This window comes from Plecotus auritus (assembly GCF_963455305.1).
Source record: "Plecotus auritus genome assembly, chromosome: 6".
NCBI classification, from domain to species: Eukaryota; Metazoa; Chordata; class Mammalia; order Chiroptera; family Vespertilionidae; genus Plecotus; species Plecotus auritus.
Genome location: NC_137773.1, coordinates 176170935 through 176183568, shown reverse-complemented (window position 1 = coordinate 176183568; position 12634 = coordinate 176170935). Strand labels below are relative to the sequence as shown.

At 65.8% G+C, this 12634-nt stretch overlaps 2 protein-coding genes across 2 annotated transcripts; one reads left to right on the top strand and one right to left on the bottom strand.

Annotated features, from left to right (window-relative positions):
- The first annotated feature begins 1210 nt into the window (after positions 1 to 1210).
- Positions 1211 to 3153, top strand: GPR62 (G protein-coupled receptor 62). The gene is made up of 2 exons (XM_080677058.1): positions 1211 to 1361; positions 1446 to 3153. Exons 1-2 carry the CDS (start codon positions 1318 to 1320, stop codon positions 2551 to 2553), a joined length of 1152 nt encoding a protein of 383 aa, XP_080533184.1. The 5' UTR covers positions 1211 to 1317; the 3' UTR covers positions 2554 to 3153.
- PCBP4 (poly(rC) binding protein 4) lies at positions 3106 to 12570 on the bottom strand. The gene is made up of 13 exons (XM_080677057.1): positions 12394 to 12570; positions 6579 to 6723; positions 6372 to 6395; positions 6232 to 6264; positions 5936 to 6052; positions 5493 to 5624; positions 5254 to 5382; positions 5006 to 5080; positions 4836 to 4880; positions 4681 to 4744; positions 4522 to 4574; positions 4264 to 4433; positions 3106 to 3966 (listed from the first exon to the last, which is right to left on the bottom strand). The coding sequence occupies exons 2-13, from the start codon at positions 6657 to 6659 to the stop codon at positions 3678 to 3680; spliced, it is 1212 nt and encodes a 403-aa protein (XP_080533183.1). The 5' UTR covers positions 6660 to 6723; positions 12394 to 12570; the 3' UTR covers positions 3106 to 3677.
- Between the last annotated feature and the right edge of the window lie 64 nt (positions 12571 to 12634).

The window sequence follows — 12634 nt, the reverse complement described above, 5'->3', positions numbered from 1 at the left end:
TGAGAGAGAAACATCGACTAGCTGCCTCCTGCACACCTCCCACTGGGGATGTGCCCGCAACCAAGGCACATGCCCTTGACCAGAATCGAACCTGGGACCCTTGAGTCCGCAGGCCGACGCTCTATCCACTGAGCCAAATCGGTCAGGGCTGGGCTGGGCCCTTTAAATCCCAGCAGAGAGGGAGTCAAACCTGGGGGTCCATGCCCTAGTCTCTACCACCTACTTCTGTACCGATGCTGACCATGTGCCCGTGATGGGTCCCAGGGGCGCAAGCGTGAGCAAGACGCAGACAAGGTCCCTGCTCTCACGGGACTAACATTCTAGTAAAACAGGCCCTAAACGAGCATATGCATAGATAAGAAATTCAGTCTCAGGTAGGCAAAGTGGCAGGAAGGAAAAGCAGGGCAAAGGGACAGGTGATGGGAAGGGGGAACAACCTCAGGAGAGACGGACAGTCGCTGAGGGCCTCTCTCAAGCAGAGACCTGGGCTAGGTGAGGGGCAAGCCGTGGACAGGCCGGAGGAAAGGCTGTGCTGCTGGAGGAAGGAGCAGGTGCCAAGGTCCTGAGGTGGAAACCAGTTTGACCCATAAGAGGACCCACAAGATGACTGCCAGGGCCGGGAGTAGGGTAGGCAAGGAGGGGTGAGGTCAGAGAGAGGGGACGTTATTCTGATGACAGGAAGCTCCTGGAGGGCTGGGAGCAGGGCCACGGCCTGATGTGACTTGTTAGAGGGACCCGCTTCAGCCACTGCGCGGAGAGTGGACTGCAGGGCGGGCGTCAGTCAAGATCCAGTCAGCAAAGCAGAAACCATTCTAGGAATTCCAGGCAAGAGGAATGAGATCGGGGAGAGGAACGGAATCCACAGGGGACCGTGAGGCCACCCAAAGATGCGTGACAGTGGAAGTTGCTACCGCTCTCAGGTTGGATCCATCGTGGGAGGAAATGGTGTCCCTCTGTCCAGGGCCCAGTGCCACCCGCAGGCACCAGAACCACGGACAGGGCTGGAGAGCCTCCGCAGAGCGTGAGAAAAACGCTGGCTCCTCCCGCCTCCCACCCTCCACTGTCCTGCTCTGGACTCCAGCTCGTTCCTGCTCTGGGCCCCTCACATCACAGCCTCCAGCCTGCAGCTGGCAGCTGCGAGGACCAGGGGGCTGGTGCCAGGCCCTGCCCCTCCCTTGCCAACTCCGCGTCTGTAAAGGGCAACATCAGAGTGACAGCCAGTACCATCTCCAGCAGGGACTGAGCTGCTGGGGCAGCGGAGAGAGCCACAGTCCCAGCCTTGCACCCCTCCATGGGGCTGGCCAAACCCCCAAGAGGATGGGGGCCTGGGCAGCAGAGCCAGAGCCCGGGCAGCCTATGAGGTGAGGGGCGAGCGGAGTAAGAGGCGGGTGATGGGAATGGGGGGAGGGGGGCCCTCCCATTCCGCTCTCTGCATCCCAACCCAGGGTGAAGCCGGAGCGCTGGATGGCCAACACCACCGGGCACCTCCAGGCCACCGAAGTCGCAGGCTCCATGGGGTTGATCCTGGCGGCCATCGTGGAGGCAGCAGCCCTGCTGGGCAACGGCGTGCTGCTGGTGGTGGTGCTGCGCACGCCGGGCCTGCAGGAGGCGCTCTACCTGATGCACCTGTGCATCGTGGACCTGCTGGCGGCCGCCTCCATCATGCCGCTGGGCCTGCTGGCCGCGCCACCGCCAGGGCTGGGCCGCGTGCGCCTGGACCCCGCGTCCTGCCGCGCCGCGCGCTTCCTCTCGGCGGCGCTGCTGCCCGCCTGCACGCTCGGGGTGGCGGCGCTGGGGCTGGCGCGCTGCCGCTTCATCGTGCACCCGCTGCGGCCCGGCGCGCGGCCACCGCCCGGCCTGGTGCTCGTGGCCGTGTGGGCCGCCGCCGCGCTGCTGGGCGCTCTCTCCCTGCTCGGGCCGCCGCCCGCGCCGCCCCCGGCCCCGGCCCGCTGCTCCGTCCTGGCCGGCGGCCTCGGGCCCTTCCGGCCGCTCTGGGCGCTGCTGGCCTTCGCGGTGCCCGCCCTCTTGCTGCTCGGCGCCCACGGCAGCATCTTCCTGGTGGCGCGCCGCGCGGCCCTGCGGCCCCCGCTGCCCGCGCGCGGGGCCCGGCTGCGCTCCGACTCCCTGGACAGCCGCCTCTCCATCCTGCCCGCCCTCCGGCCCCGTCTGCCCGGGCGCAAAGCCGCCCTGGGGCCCGCGCTGGCCCTGGGCCAGTTCGCAGCCTGCTGGCTGCCCTACGGCTGTGCGTGCCTGGCGCCCGCCGCGCAGGCCGCCAAGGCGGAGGTGGCCGTCACCTGGGTCGCCTACTCGGCCTTCGCGGCGCACCCCTTCCTGTACGGCCTGCTGCAGCGCCCCCTGCGCCGGGCGCTGGGCCGCCTGGTGCGCCGAGCCCGGTCCAGGCGGGACTGCACTCCGCGCACCTGGCACCCGCGGGCCCTCCTGCAGCGCCTGCGGGGACCTCCAGAGGGCCCTGCCCTGGGACCTTCTGAGGCACCAGATCAAGAACCGGACTTGGCAGGAGGGGAGACCCTCCGCATGCCCAAGGCCACGTGAGAGGGGATCTGACTCATACACCGAACGGGCCGGAGAAAGGGCGGTGGTATCGAAAGGGAGCCATCCAGCCTCCTGCACTGGCGCAGGCAGGTTCCTTTGTTTCTGTGTCGGGAAAAGGGGGCCTGCGACCTGGGAGGCCCAGAGGCTTCTGGGACCTAGGAACCCTGGGTTCTGGCTTAACTCTGCATGGCCTTGTGCACAGTCTTCATTTCTCCCATCTGCACCCCGGACCCTCTCTAAGGGCTTCTCAGCTTCCGTGGCTGCTCCTCAGGCCAAGGAAGGAGCGAGGTGGGCAGGGTCCGAAGGGCTCACAGCCGAAGGGATGGGCCACAACAGGAGGAACCAGAGACTCAGAGACGCCCCCCCCCCGACATCCGCCCTGAGAGGCTGGACAAGCCCCTGGAGCTCCTCTCTCCGCCTCTAAAATGCCCGGAAAACAACCAGGTCCGCTTGGTGCTCGAGGCAGGAGGCTGGGCTGGTGGGTCACAGATGGGGTCCTCTGGGGCTAGCCACACCCGTTTTCCGGAAGTTTTGCCAACACCCACAGTGTTTCACAGCTTCCTGGTTTCAGAATATTTATTCAAAAACAGGGATTGAAAAAACTGTACAGAGTGTCTGCTGCTGAGAACTCAGCCCTGCCCCGTGGGACCCCCGAGCGGCCTGGCCGTGCCCCCTCTTTGGGTTGCCCTCTGCCAAGCCCAGCCAGTCCATTCCAGTCAAAAGGGTTATCCGTGGAAGCAGCAGGAATCTGCGGGGAGGCGGGGAGAGAAGCATGGCCCCCAGCCCCCCCCCCCCAGCCCTCCTCCCTGATCCCCACAAGGGGGCGGTAGGCTGGGAAGCCCTAAGGAATGGGGAGTGCATGAGTGACCCCCAAAGTGGGGGCACTAAGGATGCTCCCTGCACCCAAGCACAGAGCTAGAGGGGGTGGAGCCCCTAGCTGGGACTGCGCAGCCCCCAGAACCCTGGGCCAGAAACTGCACCCACTCTGCGCACAGGGGCTCCCACAGAGCGGGGCCAGGCAGGGTGCATCCATGCTTCTGAGCATTAGTGGTGTTTGGGACCCCGGGCTGGGGTCTCCTCAGGCAGGCGGTCCTGCCTGCTCCCGCATCTGCGCCTCAGCCGCCTCAGTAGGGCGAGAATTTCTGCCGCTCAGCTTTCTTGCTCCCGTTGGCCGCTGCCATCTTGGCAGTGTAGGCCGCCAAGCCGGGCGGCGGCCCTGGGGAGGCAGGTGGTAGAGCCAAGAAGGGCACAGGCTTGAGGCCGATGAAGTTGGACAGGGAGATGGCGTAGGGCGTGCCCAGCAGGCCAGGGGGAGCCGTGGGCAGGGCCGTCAGGGGCGGCGAGAAGGGGGTAGACAGGTCTGCGGGGGCCGAGCTGGGCGTCCCCCCAGAGGTAGACTTGGCCGTTTCTAGACTGGAGAGAGGGATATGGGGGGAGATGAGGACAAGGTGGGGTGCGAGGGGACAAGGAGGGCAAGATCAGGAGAAGGGAATGGAGGAGAAGATGGGACAGCAGGTATTGTACGGGGTGGGGGGAGAAGCGGGGACCCAGGGATGGATGGAGAGGGGAAGATGGGGCAACATGGAGGGAGTGATGGAGAGGAGGGACCCAGACAGAGAGGTCATCTCTCCCCACCCCACCTGTGCCTTTCTCAGGCAGGTAGCCCCCCTGACCTGTGACCTATGACCCCCTTACCCACCCCACACTCACCAGGCAGTGATGAGGTACTGAGCCAGAGCGATGGAGACGGGTGACCCAGTGATGGTCACGTGCCGCTCCCCGGCGCCCTCCGCCTGGTTCCCGATCTTGATGTGCGCCCCCGACATCTGCCGGATCTCGCTGATCTTGCTGCCCTGGCGCCCGATCACGCAGCCAATGAGCTGCAGGGAGGCGGGAGTTCAGCCCTGCCCAAGGCCCAGACCCGGCCCGCCCCACCCTCACCCACCCGGGCCCTGGGGCCCTGCTCACGTCGTTGGGAACCAAGAACTCCTGGGAGCTGGTCTGCGCGCCAGGATCCAGTCCTAGGGAGAAGAAGGGTGTGCGTGGCTCCGGGCCTTTCCTGCCCCCCATGTCCATGGCAGGGGCTGCTGGCCCCTCGGGACCTGCCCTACTGCTGAGGCTGCTCACCTGGCACCATGCTTGGGGAGGCAAAGGGGACCGCGTGGCCCGAGAGCTGCTGGAGCTTGGTGACCTGTGCCGGAGGACAGGGGCAGAGGTCAGAGGGGGCAGAGGTCAGAGGAGGCTTGCTTCGGGAAGGGGTGCCTCAGGCTGGGGTCACTCACCTCCGCTGGGGTCACAGCCCCATACTGACTCTGAACGGAGAAGCCCTGTGGGGATGGAGAAGCCCCCGGGTGAAAGGGTTACTGGGACAGGTCAGTGACTCCTCCCTGGACCCCCAATTCCTCCTTCCATCCCCCCTTCTCCAACAAGCCCCCTGCTACTGTCCCCTCACCTGGTTGGCGGAGAGAAGGACGGTGCCTAAGGAGAGGCTGGGGTGATACGGGATGGTGGCCCCTTTGGGTGGGGACTGGAAGGACAAAGGGGTAGCTGTCAGGACCCCGCCAGGCTACCCTGACCTCACAGGGGTCCTATGTGTCAAGGCCCTCCCCATGACCCCCAGGAACACGCATCGGACGTCCTGGGGGGTCCTGACCCATGGCCGCTGCCTCGCCTGCCCCCACTCCTGCCCCCGAGCAGAACCTCCAGGATAACGGCGCAGATCTGGCGCACACACAGGATGATGGCGTCAGGCACCCCAGACACAGTGACGGCACGCTCCGTGGAGTTGGGGAGCAGGTCCCCTGCCACCTGCACCTGGGCCCCCGTGGTCTGCAAGCAGAGAACAGGGGCCACTTCTGTCAGCTCCCACAGCCAGAGAAGGGCCGCCCAGGCTGAGCTGCCCGAGGGTGGGACTTCTGGGGTGGTCTCCCCCGCCCCACCTCTCGGATCTCCTTGATCTTGGTGCCAGCCTTCCCGATCAGGGAGCCACACTGGCTGGCGGGGATGACAAGGCGAAGGGTCACTGGAGGCCTGGAGACAGTCCCACCGTTTGCGGGAGCAGAGCAGAGATCCTGGGCGAGAAGACGGAGGGTGGGCCCTGCAGCTCCCCCCCATGCAGGCCCCTGCTGCTCCCCCCCTCCCTGCAGGCCCCTGGGCTCCCTCCCTGCTGCTCCCCCCCCCTGCAGGCCCCTGCTGCTCCCCCCCTGCAGGCCCCTGGGCTTCCCCCCCTGCAGGCCCCTGCTCCCCCCCCCCCCCCGCAGGGCAGCCTGCCCCAGTTCCACTCGAATGCGGGAACCCTGCTGGGCTCGGCCTCCCCTCCCGCCCCAGCAAGTCCTGGTCCTCCTAGGGAACCAGCTGGGCCGCCACCCAGCCGGTCACACACCTCGTCCAGCTTGAAGGCGATCATGGAGACCGCGTGGAAGACGGCCGCCGTGGACCCGGTGATGGTGGTGATGCGCTCGGGGCAGGAGCCCTCAGAGATGGTGATCCGGGCGCTGCTCTGCAGGTACAGGACAGGCGCCGGGCAGCGGGCTCCTTCCCCACCTCCTCGCGGCAGCCTGGCCGCCTGCCCCACTCCCAGGCCCCAGCAAAGCTGGAAACGCCACCCGAGGGCAGGACCTCGGTCCCCCTTCCCCTCCAAACCAGGTGCCCCGGCTCCTCCCCACACCCCACCCTCACCTGCTCCCGGATCCGCTTGACGGTCTCCCCTTTCTGCAGAAAAAGACGGAGGGAGGCTCTTAGCCTGACTGCGCTGCCTCCTCTCCCGCACGGAGGCCGCAGGGCAGGCCAGAGGGGACAGAGCAGAACCCAGCACCTACCTTCCCGATGATGCTGCCCACCTCCTGCGAACAGACCAGAGAGGCGTCAGGGCTGCCAATGCCCAGCCCTGCCCCTCCCTCCTTCCGACCTGCCCCCCCCCCCCCCATGGAAGATAGGACACCTGAGCTCCAAGTCGGCCAGCCAGGCCTTACCTAGCCTTGCCCCCGCCCCCCCCCCCCTGCCAAGTCGCAGCAGAGACCCCTCACCTTCCCGTGCATCAGCATCCGCAGCGTGAGGGTGATGCTGAGCTCCGGCTCCTCCTCCAGCCCCGCATCTGAGCTGCTCATCCTGTCAGGCGGGGCTGGGGCCACAGCGGCCTGGGGGTGCGTCCACGCTGCGGCCTGGCCGGCTCTGGCAGGGGCAGCGGCAGAGGGTGAGACAGGAGCTCAGCTCTCTCGGGTCTCCTGCCCTTGCATGGGGACCCCAGAGCTGGGCTCGCCAAACTCCCAGAGAAGAGAGATGACGGGGACCCTGAGTTTCCTATGTCCCACGGACTGGGGTGCTCGTGGGCAACTCACGAGCTGGGCAGCCCTGGACAGCTTGCTCACCCCATCTGAGCCTCGGAGTCCCCACTGGGAGAAGGGGAAGCCAAGTCCTACCCCCAAAGAGTTGTGAGAATTAAAATGAGCGAAGCTCCGTCTCCATGAGCAGCCTGCCCTCCCCCTCGAACAGGAACTGGGGGGCCTCTAGGATCCTGAGAAAGGGAGCCCCCTCCCCGGCCTCCTGGAAGAGGGGACCCTGTGGATTGCCTGGAACAGCCATGGGGAGCCATGGGAGGTCTCGGAAGGAGAGTGGACGGGAAGATAGCAAGCCTCTGAGGGCCCTCGTGCCCCGCCTTCCCCTGCCTGGCAACGGCTTGGGGAAGGGGATGGAGCCCCAGAGGCTGGTCCTATCCACTTAGCTCACTGAAGCAGAGGCACCCTCCAGGCAGCTGAGCAGGGTCCACTCAGTACCGGGGAGCGGGGGTGTCGGGGCTAAGCAGTGGTTTCCCACGCCCTCTCCCACGTGCTAAGGAGGTAAGTGTGCGGGCTGGCCACATTCCCAGCCTGGAGCGCTTTTTACTGTACCAGAAAGTAGTCACGTGGGCTCCGAGCCTCAATTTCCTCACCCGTAGAATGGAGGGAATCTCCCCGCCCCCCCCCCCGCCCCGGGGCTGGGTGATGCGTAGGAGAGGGACTTGGGGGGCTGGGGAATGTCAAGTTTGGAAACTGATGGAGAAAGGGGAGCTGGGATTAGCTGCTGGGATTAGCCGGTCGCCAGCCCTCCCCACTGGACCCCTTTGCAAGCCCTGATTTAATCCTGAACCTTAATCTGCCTGGAAATCCCTCTCCTCCAGCGGCTGTCTCCTGCCAAAGCTCAGCCTATGGGAGCTCACGGGGGACCAGCCCCGAGGAGGATCAGAGGGAGCGGGACCAACTGGTGTCAAGTCTGAGCCAAGACGGAGCCCTACCCCTGCAAACCCCTCCTGCCCAGGAGGGCGCGGGGCGAAGGAGGGGCCCAGGCTGGAGCCCTCCAGACGACCCCGGGGCACCTTCCTCCAGCCCCCACCCTGTCCTGATGTAGGGGTCAAGGGCATGGAGTAGGAAGCGGGGCTCCCTGGCTTTCTCGAGAAGCCTGTTTCACCTGTACAATGGGGGTGACCCTGTGCCCCCAAGCACCCTGTAACTGTTGCCTCCCCAGGACCGGCTCTTCCCTCCATTCCAATTTTGCCCACAGATTCTCCAGAGGTGAGAGGTCAACTGTGGACGCAGGGACAGTGCCCCGTGGACATCCTGGCCAGCCTCGCGCTGGCTGCCCTTGCTGACATTCCCCCGGCCGCCTGCACTTCCCCCGCAAAGCGCTTGGGGTGGCGCTGGTCTCTGCCTCCCCGGACAGCCAAGCCCGAGAGTCCCTTAGAGCAGGCGCCACGGCTGCCGCCTTCTTGTGTCCCCAGAGCTCAGGCCAGGGACAGGCCACAGGCCGGAGAAGGTGTTCAGAACATGCTGGTCAGCTGGAGAGATGAGTTCCCGGAGCAGAAAGGGAGCCTGATGCCTGCAGAGGGTCGGTAACCCGCCCAAGGTCACAGAGCGGGCACGGTGGGACTAGCCCAGTGGGACTGGGTGGGTCCTGCCTGCCAGCAGGGCTGTCACGGGTCCTGGCGGAGTGTGAGTCCTTGTCCTAGAGGGGGGCCTTTCCAAGGCGGGGAGTGGTCTCTGAGACCCCTGCCTGGCTCGCAGATGAGGGTCGTGTTTAGAAAGGACTGACAACTTGTCTAGAGCCATGGTCTTAGGCTTCAGAATTTCCTGAGGGTCAGGAACCCCTGTGGGGTGGTAACCATGGAGACCTGTCAGGTCCTCAGACCATCTCCACCTCATCTCTTGGGGGCCTCGGACCCAGGAACACAGGGGTCAGAGGGCTGCAATGTAGCCAGAACTGGGCTCCTGCCCTGAAATGACAAGGTCTGCATGGAGCCCCACCGCCCCAAATCCGGTGGGTGACCTTTGGCCTGGCCCTGCTTACCCACCTGGTTGTGTGTGTGTGTGTGTGTGTGTGTGTGTGTGTGTATGTGTGTGATGCTGGTCTCTGTGTCCTTCCTGTTATGAGGGACCCCCAAGCTCTGTCCTGTCTTAGGAGAGAACAAGGGGTCCCGGCACAGGCCACCCAAGTTACTCTCCCAGGAGCCCTAAGAACAATCGGCCCCACTAGGCACACGGCTCCCCTCTGCCTCCTGGGGCTCTAGGGAGTCACTGCTGCCCCAGCCTGGTGGGCCTGGGTCCCTGCTGGGCCACCCACATGGTAGCCACACCTCATGCCACACTGACCTCCAGCTCACCTCTGGGGGCGCCAGGCCCCTCCCGTCAGCAGGCTCCCTGGCAGAGCCCAGCCCGCTTAGGCCAGCTCCGACCTCCGGTTGCCTCCTGCTCCCCGGCCCCCTCCCCAGTCCCAGCGCCCACTCCTGTCCCTGGCTTCCTGCCACTCAGGCTGGAGGGGGCCGAGGGGGGAGGTGACAGCTGTGTAAGCGATGGTGGCTGCCCCTTCCTGCCCCTCCCCCCCAGCTGTCTCTCTCTCATGACAGCTGCCCAATCAAAGGGCTGGGGGCTTAGCCAGCTCCCCCCACAGGCAGGGATCAAGTGTCCACCCTGGCTTTGTTCTGGAGCAAGAACAATCCGGGGGAGGGGAGGGCTCCTGGGCCAGGCGACTCCACGGGCTGGCCCACCCCTTGGGGGATTCCCTGGGCTCTGCTGGCCCGAGCATCTGGACCAACTAGGGCTTGTCGGCCCACCTGGGCTGGGGAGAGAGGGGTCCAGTCTATAAGTTCATCCCCCACCTCACATCCCCCAACATCCCCGCAGCACCTTCAGCGCCTAACCTAGCAACCTCCTCCACCTACTCCCGAAGCAGCCATGGTGGCCACGCCCAGGGTGCTGGGGAATGCGTGGGGAGCAGGCGGAGCAGGGCGCGGCCGGGGGCTGGACACTGGACCTGGGGCACAGAGGGATTCTGACTCCCCTGCCCTTGGCCTTCTCGCGCTCACCATTCCTGATTAGCCAGGCCTCCACAGAACTGCCCCAGCATCCCTGTGCCCAGCCCTTCAGCCTCCCAGGGTGGCCATTCATACCCACTTCTCCGGAGAGCTGGAGAGCCGGAGAGCCGGGGAGGAGGGGCCTGCAGGGGAGTGGCCTGGGTCTACCAGGGTTGTCTTGGACGCTCCGTGCTAGGCGGAGAAGGGAAGCTCAGGCAACCTGGCTGGGCCAGGAATGCGACAGCCTCCTCGGAGCATCCTTAGGCACCCCCCGCCCCCTTCCCCAAGAGTCCACACAGCCAAGGGAAAACAAGGCAGGCCCAGGTCCGCACTGGGCTCCAGCAGAAAGGGCAGTTTCCTGGCACGGCCCCGCCCACGGGCACCCATCCCCTCACGGTCTCACCCACATTGAGAAAGATCTCTAGCTTCCATTCTCCGTTCTGGGGCCTGGGTCATGCTGATGCTCAATAGCCATCTTTGGCTCCCCAGTGCCTGAGGTTGATCTCCATAGACTGGCACTCAAGGGCCTGCTCGATGGGGCCCCTGCCAACTTCTCCTGTCTCATCTCCATCCCATCCCCCACACACCAGGCTGCAAAACACACCCAGCACCTCCAGGCCTCTGGGCCTCTGCCCGGGTTGATCCCGGCTTGCAATGCCCGTCCTCCCCACTCTGTCCAAAGCCACCTCGCCTGCGAAGCTTTCCCCGTCCACCTCAGATAAAATCACTCTGGTCTCTGGGCCCCCACAGGTATGTCTACAACTCAAGGGAGCCCCAATTGGGCATTCCCGAACCTGTCTTCCCACAACACGGAGAGCTCCGGAGCGCGGGAGCCGGGACCGGGCTGAGTGTGCGGGGGGGAAAGACAGGGCTCACAGGGCCTGGGCATCAGGGACCAGAGATGGGGGTCAGGGGTCCCAGAGGAGCAGTGAGGATGGGGAGAGAAGACATGGGGACCAGTCACATGAGAGGCAGGATCTACCTGACGGGATGCCCAGGCCTCATTCCTCAGCACCCCAGACCCTGTCCCTTGCTGTTTCTCTGGGTCTGGGGGCTCCCCGGGCATGTCACTGGGTTAGGGGATTTGCCTGGGCTTTGAGACTTCTGGGGACCCAAAGTGGGTTTCCCCAGGGGCAGTGGGGGCTGGAAGAACAGCTGGGTGTGGCGAAGGTTTCACCAAGCCAGGTTGGGCCCATCACAGCTGGAAGGGCCTCACCAGAGAGGAACCTGAGGCCCGGAGAGGAAGGGGCTGGTTTGTGAGGCTGTAGGAGAGGCAACTGGCAGAGCTGGGAGGAGCTCAGGGTCCCCTTGTGTAGCTCACATCTCTTCCCCCAGGAAGTCTGTGCGCCATGCAATGGTGATGGAGGCGGGAGGGGGGCAGTGATGGGAGGAGGAAGGGTGGACAGAACTTGTCTGGGGACACAGGGTGGGGCAAAGCAAGCCTCCCCGTGGCCTGGGCCTGCCAGGGTGTGTGGGCCGCCTGCTCCCAGCCCCCCGCCCTTAGCATGCGAGAAGAACAATCCCCTTGTGTTTGGGCAGCCTGGGCCTGCATGCTGATGAAGGCTGGGGGTGGGGGCTGGGATGGGGGTGCCTTGGAGATTGAGAGGGTTCCAGGACCTTCAGATGGGAAACGTATAGGGTCCCAGGTGCTGGCTCTGAGACAAAGAGGGTCACCCCAAGAAACAGTGAGGGCTGGAGTTGAGGTTTACGCTCCTAGGGAGTCCTGGGGCTTGGAAGAGCTCTTTGTGGGGAAGGAGGGCCCCTGGGGACACACGCCCTGTTGGTCCAGCATGAAGGTGAGCATCCTGGGCTGGGTGGGGACCCGCTGCCCACATTCTGGGAGCAGGGAAGGCAACTGGCCCTGGGCGCATCCCTCCAGTTCCACTCGCCAGGGTGCAGGGCCGGGTGGGGCACTGGGTGCCACAGGTCTCAAGATGGCGGGCCTGGGACAGGGGAGCGAGGAGGTGGTCACCTCCCTCCTCTGACCAGGCAGGCACCAGGGCCAGGCTGGAGTGAGCAGCCAGAGCCCCCCACCCCCGAGGACTCCAGCCAAGAAGCCAGGTCTGAGCTGAGGGGCTGAAGAGTCACAGGCACCAGGGACCCCCTGGGAGCCCCCACAGTCACCTCCACACCCTCCTAGTGTGGCCCCATGAAGACTGCGGAATAGGAAGGGGTGTGCACTGGGCCGGGAACCGCAGGGGAACGGCAGGTGGGGACAAGGATGGGCAGAACCAGAACCCAGGGCAGGTCCAAAGGACAGAAACAGCAGGTGGGATAAGGCCTCCAATCTGGGGTCTCGGGTCCAGGAAGCTCCTCCCTGGTGTTGGGGGCGCCTCCAGCAGACCAGCGCCCCCCAACTGTGCAGGCCTGGGTCCGCGTGCTACAGGGAACGTGTTCCTTGCAGTCTCCCAGGCCCCCAAACCCAGGCCCCCGGCTTGTGGGTTCGGGAGCCGGCTCCCAACCCCGGACGAACCCCCACACTCCGCGGCCCGCGGTGCCCCGCCCGGCCCGCGCCCTACCTCGCTGGGGCTGTCCTGCGGCGGCGGCGGCGCGGCGGCTGGGCCGCTCAGTCCCACATTGTCCCCGGGAGAGGCGGCCGCGCACAACTGCGAGTGACATCAGCTGCGAACAATGAGGGGTTTGACAGGCGCGGAGCCCGGCCGGCCCGGAGCCCGGCTCCGCGCCCCCCCACCCCCACCCCCCGGCCCGCCCGGCGGCCCCTCCCCGCCCCCTGCCCGGATCCGATTACAGCGCGGGCCC